The sequence below is a fragment of the Panulirus ornatus genome, chromosome 19 (assembly GCF_036320965.1).
Source record: "Panulirus ornatus isolate Po-2019 chromosome 19, ASM3632096v1, whole genome shotgun sequence".
Taxonomy (NCBI): domain Eukaryota; kingdom Metazoa; phylum Arthropoda; class Malacostraca; order Decapoda; family Palinuridae; genus Panulirus; species Panulirus ornatus.
Window position 1 is genome coordinate 65,671,091 of NC_092242.1, and position 14,563 is coordinate 65,685,653.

The window sequence follows — 14,563 nt, forward strand, 5'->3', positions numbered from 1 at the left end:
GGACGGACGCTCAAGGTCGACGTCATAGCCACCGCCGCCTCCTCCTCCTCCTCCTCCTCCCGCCCCATCCCACCAAACTCTCACTCTGAACCCCCCTCGCTCTCTCCCTATCAATATTTGTGTTTTGGGGAGACAAGGATACACTGTAATGACAGAAGTTCCTCGAGGAAATTGAATTTCCGTTAAGGCTCTCTTCATTACAGCCGAAATGGTTTCAGTCTGGAAGAGAATATTATTATAATGTTATTTAATTATTGATACACGTAGAAAGCATGTAATTATCTATTCATTTATGCTGAACTCTATTTATTGTCAATGGTTTTTGTGAATGTTTTCTATGCTAAGTAGATAATAAGGTTTCAGACAACTTGTTGATAAAGACTTTGTAATTACTAGCGATTTAAAGGACAACACACTAATAAAGAGAATCGAGCATTAACCAGATAATATAGAGCAAAGTTAAGAGATGATAAAACTTTACTCATTACAGGTTATGTGTTGAAGGGAACATGAACATGATATTCATTACATAAAGAAGCAAAAATAAAGCGTTGAAATTAGCTTTTAGAACAACATTGTACCGGTGTAAATGAGACAGTCGAGAGAATAGAAATGGGTCAATCATTTTTACCAAAATTTTTAACGTAAGAGGCTTGATCAAGATCCTACAGGAGTTCGGAGAGTCAGTCGTCTTATCGTAAGTGATGCTAATCAATTTCGCCCCAAATTTTGCCACAAACTGGGTGAACCACAACTTAGTGGTCTGCACCGTGTGACCTCAGACGTGCGATTCCAGCCATTACCTTTGTACACTGACCTCCACTGGATGACCTTAGCTGCGTGAACTCAGCTGTGTGACCTTGCCCAAACAATTCCCCCCTCCTTGTGTTGTGGTTTCAGATAAACATACCAATATCATCACTTCACTCGAATCGCTGCAGGAAGATCCGAGGACGTTACCAAGCCTATCATGATGGGGGATATGACCACATCTCGACTATGTGTGGTGTTGAAGCAGTGAGCAGAGGGCAAAAGACAACAGTGACGCCCCTATGTAGAGGAGGGGCGGGGATGGATGATGATGGTGATGACCAGGAATCTCTCTCTCTCTCTCTCTCTCTCTCTCTCTCTCTCTCTCTCTCTCTCTCTCTCTCAATAATTGTTTCTTTTTTTTCTTAATGTTGAAGAGTCTAGTCAGGGACGAAGGTCTACATCGAGGCTGGGGCCTTCGATGGGTTATACATAGGTTAATGAAGGGAAGAAAAAGAGAAGGGACAAGGGAAGGCATTTTATGAATTTGGAGGAAGTGTATTGCAGCTATTACTCTCTCTCTCTCTCTCTCTCTCTCTCTCTCTCTCTCTCTCTCTCTCTCTCTCTCTCTCTCTCGTATGAGGACTTGGTTAATGCAGACAGTATAACGAAATGTTGGAAAAGCTGCTGAACAGAAAAAAATCTAGAGATGGTGGAGGGGGGTGCCCCGACCCCCCAACGAGTTTAAGACTCCCCCCTCCCCCATGGAGCGCAAAATAGGTGATCACAATTAAGTAATAACACCCGTAAGGCCATAATGATAAAAATTCATACAAGAAATTTGTTAGAAAATGCGTAACGGTGGTTCACTTGAATGAGCCAGGCGATGAAACTGGGGAAGCTTAAAACATACAGAACTTTTAAAAAGTTTCACCGTAATAGGGAAAGTTCGAGGGAATGGGCCCCATGAGTGAAGAGAACCCCTCCCTCCCAGTAGTACACAAAAAGGTAACGATAGACATATATATATATATATATATATATATATATATATATATATATATATATATATATATATATATATATATATATATATATATATATATATATATATATATGCATGGATGAATAGGAATACAAGCAACTTGTTTATCTCTCTCTCTCTCTCTCTCTCTCTCTCTTGTAAGTTGTTTATCAGTCATCCACTGCGGAAGCAAATTATCGGACACGAAGTCTCCCTCCAATTTGACATGTCTGATAAACTCTGGACATTTTAAGGACTGGTCGAAATGGTTGAAATAGCAATTAAAACATCATTGCATTCCAAAATAACTTGGCTGATGTTGATATTTCAATGGTTCCTCCTTTCACGTCAGGTTGAGATTGGGTTGTGAGACCACAGCTTTGCTGGTGAGTCATGTCTCATTGGTATGAAGTGAATAGGACTGATAGAGAAGACTGAAGATGACTTTGTAAAGCGAGACAACCATAGTTCATAGAGCTGGTCTAGAGGGAGTGTCTGCCACAGGATGTTTCAAAGGACAGTGGCGTTTGGCGTTCATCAGACGTCTCACAGACTGTTGGTGATACTATTTCGATGTTAGTCATTTCTATAAGTGTGTTCAGTTTTCGGGGGTTGTATAAGGTAAGGTCCTGGTTATTTGCTCTCTCTCTCTCTCTCTCTCTCTCTCTCTCTCTCTCTCTCTCTCTCTCTCTCTCTCTCTCTCTCTCTTTCTCTCTCTATGTATATATATATATATATATATATATATATATATATATATATATATATATATATATATATATATATATATGACCACAACCTCGAAAAGATTCATGCCTCAACATCTGAGTCGAACATTTTCATGAGACACGTTATGTCGTGTGCATGTATGTATAAATATATCAAATATTCTATGATAACATGGACAAAGAGAGATACTGTTCAATGTTATATAAGTTTCATCAACATTTCTTTATTTTTCTTTTTACCCACAACTCTGAATGTAACTAGAAACAAGATGAATATTCTACTACAAGATGAATATTCTACTACTACTGCTCCTGATAACGATAATAATACATGGATGTTTTCCTTGAATACACAGCGAGATAAATGTCTTATCATTTACGAAGATTAGATTACCATAAGACCACTTATATACTTTTTTTTTCTATTTTCACGTGATTGCATTTCAAGATAACATGTGATATTTGCTCATATGATTACATTTCAAAAGCATTTATATCACTGCTTGTCTCTTGCTTCTGAAAGCACGGAAATGTGTATCTTTCCTTATTACTATCATTATGTTATAAGTTCGACCCCCAACTTTCATTGTTGGCATTTGTGATACAATGAGAGCCTCCACATGATTATCTATTCACGTATACTTTGCTAACCCTCATACGTCTTCACGGATATATCTTTTCCAACATGACTGAAAATTATTTGTCCATTTGATGACTGGGGAAAACATGATCTCCCTTAAGTATGGTTTCTGTTCCTTCACTTCACAGTGTACTTCCTGCCGCCAACATTTCTTGATCTGTAAACAATATATGGAAGATTTATTAAACTTAACTGTAAACAGTATATGGAACATTTTTTTCCGCACTAGTGATAAAAGTGCTATTCTTTATACCTCGTTTCCGTGGGGCCTTAAGATTCTAAAATGAGGCAAGTGAATGAGTTCTCATACTTGCCTCATAACCATGAATCCATCATACACACAAGTTTCACAAAGGCCAACACAAGTGTTTCTTCTTGTTTTCATTTGTGGGTAGTTGATACCAGCAACCTATTTCCTGGTGGAGGAAAACGTGAGGCAACATTGCAACCGTTAAGTTCGGACACCAAAGTTCCACGTCGTGATTTCGTAACCTGTTGCTTTAGTCGTCTTCTCCTCCTCTCACTGAGCCGGAAGGAGGTATGGACGATGCTCAGCGATGTCTCCAACTCCCTCATACCTACAACAGGCATTGCAGTACTTCGTGGTAACGTCATTGGTAATTTCTTTTAGGGGGGAGTGGGTAATTGGTATCGTTACGTAGCGGTGGTGAAGACTCGTGATGGGAATGTCTGGCAGCCCAGGGTGACTTCCACGTTCTGAGTTCTCACATGGCCAGCCGCAGTTGTTGTACTGCCCTGTGTGGTGGCTGCGTTCGTCAGCCAAAGGGAACTTCCTTTTGTCACTGTTTCGAGTTGCTACTCGAAGAGGCGTGGATCTGAAACACGAAGAGTCGAAGCAGAATGCCCTCGAGGGTGGTGTCCAAAACTGACAAATGCTTACAGACAAGTGGTGCTTAGATATAGGGTTGAATTTAAATGTCTGATTTCAGCATCCATATGTGATGGTGTTGGCGACGCCTTGGTCGGGCGATGCTTGCCAGGGTAGACGAGATACATGCCCAGAAAACCAAGTGAAAAGACACACTCACATCCTCAGGATGTTGTGATGGTATGAATGAAACGTCAAGAAACGTGAATCTCGCCCTCAGTGACATATCTGGTGAACATGAAACTGAAACTAGAGAGGGTAGAGTAGGTAGTAACTGGCAACTCAGTTATAACAAACTTATTTTGCCAAGTTGTGAAGAGGTTCAGGGTTATTGTGACGGTGTTTGAGGAAAAAGACGAAAGCCACTCAATATGTATAGTAACAGTAAGTAATGAGAATGTATATGAGTGGAAATGGATGCTATATATACAGTGAAGAATTGACTAAGAAAGGAGCTGTGTTGTATTAAATGGGTAGCACACGTTCCTGTTGTGTGTGTGTGTGTGTGTGTGTGTGTGTGTGTGGGTACGCGTGAGTGTGTGTGTGTGTGTGTGTGTGTAAAGCTTGGAGTGCGCTGATTAATTTATGAATGAATAGTGTGTTGACAGGTAAATCCTTCCCGTAGTAAAGGGATACTTTTGTGTCAATGTGAAAATGTTACAGAGGAAGGAAAGTGATTGACGTGATATCCTACCCTAGGCCATGACAACTGAGGGAAAATACATTTTTTTTGACGAATGATCTTATTACACACACACACACACACACACACACACACACACACACACACACACACATATGCGCCAGTATATAAGTTTTAGATTAACAACGTTTACATATACTTCATTGGATACATTATACATTAATCTTTTAATATACTAAGCGACATGGAACAGGCAAACACGTACTCTAGTCAAAGGCCATCGAGGATGAGGGTAGAAAAATAAAAGTAGAGAAGAAAAATATAGAATTTAATCAGCAATATGTAGAAATATATTTGTACAGTTTTTCCTTACAGTCAATTTTCATAATCGTTCAGTGTAGGCATTATACAATGTATAGAAAAGATGATCATTCATATGGATTTTGTTTGTAACAAATTCTGCAGAGCCTTCATCTCTCTCTCTCTCTCTCTCTCTCTCTCTCTCTCTCTCTCTCTCTCTCTCTCTCTCTCTCTATGTATATATACATATGGTCAGGTCAGAGGTCACGCTATTAAGGGTCATACCGTCGTACTCAAGAGGTTAGACTGGGTTCCAGTATGATGCAATATAATTCCATACTTCCTCTCTGACGTCTCCTAAAATCCGGACTGCTTAGGAAATAACTTAAACGTTTATAACTTCTTTTCTGTTTCCTCATCAAAAATGAATGAACACTGGGACGCTCGAGTCACATAAATGCCGCTTTATTGTTATCGTTATTGAGAATTGTTTTATTCATCTCGTACATTAGGGGAGGGGGGGGTAGGGGGAGGTGGTGTTAGTGTTTTCCCCTGTCGCATTTGCGAGAGATCGTAACCTTGTGGGTAAAGGATGGCATGGTACTTTGCGATTACCTTTTTTGTACTATCTTTCCCGTCAATATTGATATCACGGCTCTCTTTTCGTTTCACCTGACTGTTATATTTCTATCTTGTATCTCCCCTGATGATGTGATTATTACACGAAAGTGCACTTGGGAACCTTATCGTGTTTCATTTTCCCCGTGGACTCAGTATGTTACAGCAAGGGAGTGGATCTTTCATCTGTTCCTGATGTTGGGACGCTGATGGACGAAGTAGGAGTTAAAGAACCATATCTCTCATCAGTCTGTTGTAGAGTGGTATGGTTGACAGAGAGATACATATAAATACCTTTGTGATGTTGGGCTCATTGACGTGTATGACATTACCTCGATTCGTAGAGACGAAAACAGATATTTCATGACGTAACGCTCTATTCTACAATGAAGATTTATGTGGTTTTTTTTTTTAGGTGGGGAATATCGATATGGGAAGAGTGAGGAGTGAGGGGCACCTTCCTCCTCCTCCTCCTCACTTACCTTATCTGCATTAATCTGATATTCCTTTTTGGTGGAGTAGTATTTAGAGTGCTGTCTTTCCCATAACCTCGAGCGAGAAAGGCTTTATTGACTCTCCCTGTGGTAGTTGAAGCGAAGTTTATGGTCGCGAGTTGATTGGGTGGCGTGGCAAGTGCTTGCTGCCTGCTGCTCCGTGAGGAGGAGGAGGAGGAGGAGGAGGAGGAGAGAAGGGGGCGGCGCCCTACCCATCTCCTTGGCACCATCATCGCGTCTGTCTTTATTATCACAGTGGATCCAGACGTGAGGATTGTGGCTCGTGTTATATCATTCCCTTCTCTGGATTCTTCTTCTTCCTCTTCTTCTTCTTCTTCTTCTTCTTCTTCTTCTTCTTCTTCTTCTTCTTCTTCTTCTTCTTCTTCTTCTTTTTGACGTTTCTTCTGGGTTAATCATTGCTGTGATCCGTCATATTTTTTTGTTTTGTTTTGTTTTGTAGATCTGAGGAAATTGCTCTTGAGGGGTTCTAGTTCGTGTCAAGGATGCTGGAAAATGGTACTGAAACTTTGTACCTCTCTATTTTTTCTTCTTCTTTCAGGGCTTTCTTTGATATCTTTATGGGATGATTTTATATCCCAGAAAATTTATGAATACTTTACAAGTATGAGTCTTCAGTGATTCTTATTTGAGATATACATGCTATAAGAGGGCAATGAGGCTATTAAGCACTTACTCTATCTCTTTAGATATGTATGAAGTATGTGATTGAGTGTATGTGTATGTTTTTATGTATATATGAATATAGGTTTACTTATAGTTATGTGGATATTTTATGCCTGTGCAAATTGCTTTTGAGAGTGGCATGTTGCAATGTAGGCTTGTGCATTTGCTATTTTCTTATGACATACTTATTGTGCTGTATGTGTTGTATATGTGTGACCCAACAGTCCTCCTTAGTGTGTGACCCAACATTCCCCTTAGTGTGTGACCCAACAATCCCCCTCAGTGTGTGACCCGTATCATGACCCAGTAGCTACCCCTGTCAGTGTGTGTGACCCAAACAATCCCCCCTCAATGTGTGACCCGTATCATGACCCAGTAGCTACCCCTGTCAGTGTGTGTAACCCAACAATCCCCCCTCAATGTGTGACCCGTATCATGACCCAGTAGCTACCCCTGTCAGTGTGTGTGACCCAAACAATCCCCCCTCAGTGTGTGACCCGTATCATGACCCAGTAGCTACCCCTGTCAGTGTGTGTGACCCGTATCATGACCCTGTAGCTACCCCTGTCAGTGTGTGTGTGTGACCAGTATCATGACCCAGTAGCTACCCCTGTCAGTGTGTGTGACCCGTATCATGACCCTGTAGCTACCCCTGTCAGTGTGTGTGTGACCCGTATCATGACCCTGTAGCTACCCCTGTCAGTGTGTGTGTGTGACCCGTATCATGACCCTGTAGCTACCCCTGTCAGTGTGTGTGTGTGACCCGTATCATGACCCTATAGCTACCCCTGTCAGTGTGTGTGTGACCCGTATCATCACCTTATAGCTACCCCTGTCAGTGTGTGTGTGACCCGTATCATGACCCTGTAGCTACCCCTGTCAGTGTGTGTGTGACCCGTATCATGACCCTGTAGCTACCCCTGTCAGTGTGTGTGTGTGACCCGTATCATGACCCAGTAGCTACCCCTGTCAGTGTGTGTGTGACCCGTATCATGACCCTATAGCTACCCCTGTCAGTGTGTGTGTGACCCGTATCATGACCCTGTAGCTACCCCTGTCAGTGTGTGTGTGACCCGTATCATGACCCTGTAGCTACCCCTGTCAGTGTGTGTGTGTGACCCGTATCATGACCCAGTAGCTACCCCTGTCAGTGTGTGTGTGACCCGTATCATGACCCTGTAGCTACCCCTGTCAGTGTGTGTGTGACCCGTATCATGACCCTGTAGCTACCCCTGTCAGTGTGTGTGTGTGACCCGTATCATGACCCTGTAGCTACCCCTGTCAGTGTGTGTGTGACCCGTATCATGACCCTATAGCTACCCCTGTCATTGTGTGTGTGACCCGTATCATGACCCTGTAGCTACCCCTGTCAGTGTGTGTGTGACCAGTATCATGACCCTGTAGCTACCCCTGTCAGTGTGTGTGTGACCAGTATCATGACCCAGTAGCTACCCCTGTCAGTGTGTGTGTGTGACCAGTATCATGACCCTGTAGCTACCCCTGTCAGTGTGTGTGTGACCCGTATCATGACCCTGTAGCTACCCCTGTCAGTGTGTGTGTGACCCGTATCATGACCCTGTAGCTACCCCTGTCAGTGTGTGGTGTGTGTACCAGACTATAACAACAATATTGGTGTTGCAGCAGCTGCGCCTGAGGCCGGGAGTAGGGTCGTGGTGAGGTGCGTTCCACTGCTGGGTCCTCCATACCTGAGGAAGGGATCACGGGTGAGTGGCACTCCTACATACCAGATGCTCCTGGCGCCTTCCGATCACACACACACACACACACACACACTGATGGAAACCCGAAGGTAAAAATGGTGGTAAAGTGTCTGCGTTGATGGTAGAGCAAAATGGCTGTGGAGCATGAATTACAAGCACTTTCTAGCATTTAATTTCGTTCAAGAATTTTCTTTTTTTTTCCCCGGCAGGTTATGTTTTGGCATATCATTTGAATTTTTGTCGAGTATTTTTTTACCAGCCTGAAAACGTAAATAATGAACTCATTTATCTTGACAGATGAATCATTCAAATTAGCCTTAGTTTTGTAGGAGAGGAAATTCTCAAAATGCCGCAGGAACATGAATTATGTGATTTGATTTCACCCTAAGCAAAGAAAAAAAAAGACAGAAAAAGAAAAAAAGAAAGAAAGAAATATAGAAAATGGTTGGTGGTGTTAGCAAGGAAAGGGATACAACGAAATAGGATGCACTTCCTTAGTGTAGTTTGGCCCTCACTGATGTGTCGCTTTGGCAATGACCAGAGGCTACGTTTGATGCTTCATGATACGGTTCAAATGTGGTACATTCCTCTTTTTTTAATGACATGCATAGGCCCCCTTGTGCATAGGAACGCCATACCATCACGTACCTGATAGCAGTTCTGCTAATGTATTCACATTCGCGGACAAAAAAGGTTAAAAGGACACACCTGAGAGAGAGAGAGAGAGAGAGAGAGAGAGAGAGAGAGAGAGAGAGAGAGAGAGAGAGAGAGAGAGAGAGAGAGAGAGAGATGGTTTTGGTGGTACTTCGAATAGGCGTGTTCGGTACTGGTACATGTTCCGTAACAGCTTCAACCAGGCGTGTCCCAGGTTCGGTACAGCTTCGACAAGATGTATCCCAGGTTCGGTACAGCCTAAACAAAGAGTGTCCAAGGTTCGAGACAGCTTCAAATTGGCGTGTTCAAGGTTCGGTACAGCCTAAACAAAGAGTGTCCAAGGTTCGAAACAGCTTCAAATTGGCGTGTTCAAGGTTCGGTACAGCTTCAAATTTGGCGTGTTCAAGGTTCGGTACAGCTTCGACCATGAGTAACCCATGACTTCGAGGCGTGTTCAAGGTTCGGTACAGCTTCGACCATGAGTAACCCATGACTTCGAGGCTTCAACCCAACCTTCCCCAGACTTTTCGCTTGTACACTCTACATGAAGCATAGTCAAGAAATCCCATAGACTCGAATGAAGCCGACGAACCATCCTCTTTTCTCCCAGATCTGCGGGAAGACGGTGGGGAGGAGCTGTCTTTTCGTTCTGATCACCTTCGGCGTCGCGTCTCTCATGATCGGCGTGGTGCTGTTTACAGCTGACCTGCAGATGGTGACTGGCTTCTGGGCTGTGGGTATAGTCCTCTTCACCGTCGGATGTGAGTACTGCCCAGGGTTCAGGTTGAGAGATATGAAGCATTCATTTAATCAATTCATTCAATCATTTCTTTTTTTTCATGAATATAAAACTCAGGATTAGTGAGGTGTCTGTACTCTGTTTTTTTATAACTAAAGTCAAAGTTCCTTTTTTTTTTCAACTCAATAGAGTAATAATCAGTGTACCAGAAAAAAATGAAAGAGTTAGGTTTATCCATGATTAAAGCAGCATTTAAAAAAGCGCCTCTTTTTCCCTTTTTAAAAAAAAAAATGCTTTTTTTCCCCCATGTCCCCCCAAAAAAGTTTTGCTGCCAAATGAGAAATCCGGGATAACTTCGGTGATGTGTAAACATTCAGATGTATTATTTGTCCGACAGTGTACAGTGATTGACAACAAACAATGTACCGGTACGGCAAATCCATTTTTTTTTTTGGTCACACCATCAGAGCCGTGATATTCTAAAGTCCACCCTACCCTTACCGAGTTAAAAAGAAAAAAATTATAAAAAACACCAGAGTTTTGGTGTCATGTGTTCTTAAATCTTGTATGTGACAGAGGTGGCCTGACGCCTGTACCCAGGGTTCGAATCCTTCCTTCCATCGGCTTAATGCATTTTTTTTCCCTCTCTCTTTTTCGTCCAGTTTTGATGGTGTTTTCCTTCATCGTCCTGTGCTGCGTGGCTCGTCGGACCTACAACTCCCTGCCGGCCAACCACCCCCAGCGCTCCAAGCAATTCCGCCCGAGCACCACTTTGCCAGCGCACACCTCCTCCTACCAGTTGCTCCCAATGAGACAGCCTGTGAGCTACATCTCGCCTCCTGGTATGCAGACTGTGGATAGCTACCCATTAGCGCACGGAGGACAGGCTGTCGCCTACTCTACGTTACGAGGAGGAGGAGGAGGAGGAATAGGAGGAGGAGCAGCATCAGCAGCGGCTGAGGAGGAGCAGCGTCGTCGTCGCCGTCAGCGTCATCGCCCAAAGGCGGGGGGCATCATATCGTCGGTTACTCATCCTTACGAGGAGGACAGAGGTCTTTCGGAGGAGAGCCCTACGGTTACTCTACATTACCGGGAGGACACGGTCTCGGGTATCCTACGATACCCAGAGGACCGAATCCTCCTTACCACACTTCCTCGGTAGGAACTATCCCGGGTACTCTACCACCCCGATGAGACAGGTCGTTGGCTACCAGACGCCACCGAGACAGTATAGCGTTTGCTTCCCAATACCTACCATCGGGGAGGCGGATCAGTCATCGACGACCCTCCTCCTCTCCAGGGAAGGGAGTAACACCCCCACACACCCGTCTCTCGTGTACTCTGGCGATGATAACCCGCCTCCATACTCAAGTCTTATGGACCATTCGTAAATTTCTTTGGTTCACAGTTGTGTTGATGAAGCCACCTCCTTTCTTTGGTTCACAGTTGTGTTGATGAAGCCACCTCCTTTCTTTGGTTCACGATTGTGTTGATGAAGCCACCTCCTTTCTTTGGTTCACGATTGTGTTGATGAAGCCACCTACTTTCTTTGGTTCACGATTGTGTTGATGAAGCCACCTTCTTTCTTTGGTCCACGATTGTGTTGATGAAGCCACCTTCTTTTTTTTGTTTTTCAATTACGTACATGTGAAGTAGATGCCATTTATTTACATGTGAACTGGATGCCATTTAATGACATCTGCACCTGGATGCCATTGTACTGCAAAGAACATTTTTCTAGCTATTGTTGAGAACTTGGCATTTATGCTAGCAATATCTATATCTTTTTTAGGTTATTGTAACATATTACTGGTGCTTACGAATTATCATGCATTTACGTCTTTCTCAGTGACAGTGAAATGTCTTCAGTGCTGCACTGCAAGAATTCTACCTGTCCTCTACTAGGCTCCGTCGTATATATATATATATATATATATATATATATATATATATATATATATATATATATATATATATATATTTTCCCTTTACTGACTCCTGTGTAAGAGTCACCTGACGTGGAATACATCTGAACAGTCATCATGAATAAATCGGCGCCGATTTTTAGGAATACATCTGAACATTGATCATGAATAAATCGGCGCCGATATTTAGGAATACATCTGAACATTGATCGTGAATGAATCGGCCGATTTTTTAGGGATAACGGACAAAACCACTGTCGATTTCCTGTTCATTTGTGTTTATATTCTATATAGATAAACCATTTATATAGCTCATAGTGTTGATGAGTGTGTGAGTTGAGTGTGACACAGTGAGAACGTGTTTTTTTTTTTTCTTTCAAGCTAGTTCGAGATATCAAACGAGTGTGTTTGTAGGTTTTCACTGTGCTTCCTGAGTCATCTTTTTTCTTTCTCTCTTTACGAGTCAATGGTCTGGTAAACGCGTAGTTGCATTTATATGACTATAGTCATTAGGTCTGTCTTGTTAAGAAAAGAATAGAATCAGTATTAAGAACATTATATGATGCTAATATGCATCAGATGCAAATTTAGAAGAATGAAAGTTGTTAAAAAGGATATATGTATATATATATATGATTTTGTGTTTGGTGTAAACCCAAGTACCATGTTTTTCTGCAATGTTAATTGCTTTGTTAGTTATACTGAGGTATGTCCAGAATCTGTCCATGCTTTGAAATTTAGCAATATCATTAGTATTTCTTTATGGTAGTTGAGACGACACGGGCAACTGAACGCTCAAATCAAGGTTATGTTATGTACGATATATATATATATATATGTATATATATATATATATATATATATATATATATATATATATATATATATATATATATATATATATATTTTTTTTTTTTTTTATACTTTGTCGCTGTCTCCCGCGTTTGCGAGGTAGCGCAAGGAAACAGACGAAAGAAATGGCCCAACCCCCCCCCCCCATACACATGTACATACACACGTCCACACACGCAAATATACATACCTACACAGCTTTCCATGGTTTACCCCAGACGCTTCACATGCCTTGCTTCAATCCACTGACAGCACGTCAACCCCTGTATACCACATGACTCCAATTCACTCTATTTCTTGCCCTCCTTTCACCCTCCTGCATGTTCAGGCCCCGATCACACAAAATCTTTTTCACTCCATCTTTCCACCTCCAATTTGGTCTCCCTCTTCTCCTCGTTCCCTCCACCTCCGACACATATATCCTCTTGGTCAATCTCTCCTCACTCATTCTCTCCATGTGCCCAAACCATTTCAAAACACCCTCTTCTGCTCTCTCAACCACGCTCTTTTTATTTCCACACATCTCTCTTACCCTTACGTTACTTACTCGATCAAACCACCTCACACCACACATTGTCCTCAAACATCTCATTTCCAGCACATCCATCCTCCTGCGCACATCTCTATCCATAGCCCACGCCTCGCAACCATACAACATTGTTGGAACCACTATTCCCTCAAACATACCCATTTTTGCTTTCCGAGATAGTGTTCTCGACTTCCACACATTTTTCAAGGCTCCCAAAATTTTCGCCCCCTCCCCCACCCTATGATCCACACAGCTTCATACCACATGCAAATGTCTTCTCATCTCTCCAAGGACCCAAGGAGTCGACATATTGTTCCCCAGAATGTGATATATATATATGTATATATATATATATATATATATATATATATATATATATATATATATATATATATATATATATATATATATATATATATATATATATACCATTCAGAAGTTATCATGTTTTAACATGCAGGAACGCTGTTCGCTCTCCTTCCTTCAATCCCCCGAGAAGAAAATCGACCTCCACGCCTAAATATGTACTTATGTGATATATATTTGTTCTTTGAGACTAACTACTTACACTTAGAGAAAGTGGAAGAGGCATCAATCTATGTTTCGATACCGTCATTCTATCTTTTATATTTCTTTTGTTATGGTAATTGTAACGTAACGTAATCCACCCTATGCTAGTTTACTTTGAAGTACCCAAACTTGACCATCCTGATGAAATGATGGTATCGTCACATTCCTTTATTAAAGAAAGTATCCAAAAGTAATTCTTACTTAAAGTTTTTGTTAAGATTTTTATATATTTATATACTTTTCAAGTATTTTGAAACTGATATTTTGTACATTGAAATTTTTTGTGAATGAGTCAAATGCTATCAGATTGTAAATCATTTTCTTTATCAAATATGATAGTACTTATAGATCTATATTATTGTACTTGACGAAGGCGATATAAGACATATGCAAATGTGCATCAAATTTTTTTTAAAGATTTGCAATTGTAGTTATTTATGTATTTTTCATTGACAGAAATATAGTGAAATTTTTTATATATGATGCAGCATTTGTGTTTCTTAAGATCATCCTCAAAAAGGAATGTCAAAACGTCTTGTTACTTGACAGGGAGCTTGACACTGTTCATAGAAACTTTGACATTCGTATGACAAGGAAGGAAAAAAGTTGCATCATAATTGATAGAAGTATGAATGAATATGATGAAAGAATATCAGAATGACTGATATCATGATAAATGATAGCAGTGTGAATGAATATGATGAAAGAATGAATACCAGTAAGACTGATATCATGATAAATGATAGCAGTGTGAATGAATATGTTGAATGAAAGAATACCAGAATGACTGATATCATGATAAA

At 41.4% G+C, this 14,563-nt stretch overlaps 1 protein-coding gene across 2 annotated transcripts; it reads left to right on the forward strand.

The window, feature by feature from the left end:
• The first annotated feature begins 2,739 nt into the window (after positions 1-2,739).
• LOC139755631 (uncharacterized) lies at positions 2,740-12,697 on the forward strand. 2 transcript variants are annotated; one of them, XM_071674220.1, is made up of 4 exons: positions 2,740-4,415; positions 8,415-8,494; positions 9,756-9,906; positions 10,547-12,697. In XM_071674220.1, the coding sequence occupies exons 1-4, from the start codon at positions 4,403-4,405 to the stop codon at positions 11,044-11,046; spliced, it is 744 nt and encodes a 247-aa protein (XP_071530321.1). In that variant the 5' UTR covers positions 2,740-4,402; the 3' UTR covers positions 11,047-12,697. The 2 variants fall into 2 exon arrangements, with proteins under 2 accessions (XP_071530321.1, XP_071530320.1); XM_071674219.1 differs by having other exon boundaries at positions 2,741-4,415; positions 8,412-8,494; positions 10,547-12,696.
• The last annotated feature ends 1,866 nt before the right edge of the window (positions 12,698-14,563 follow it).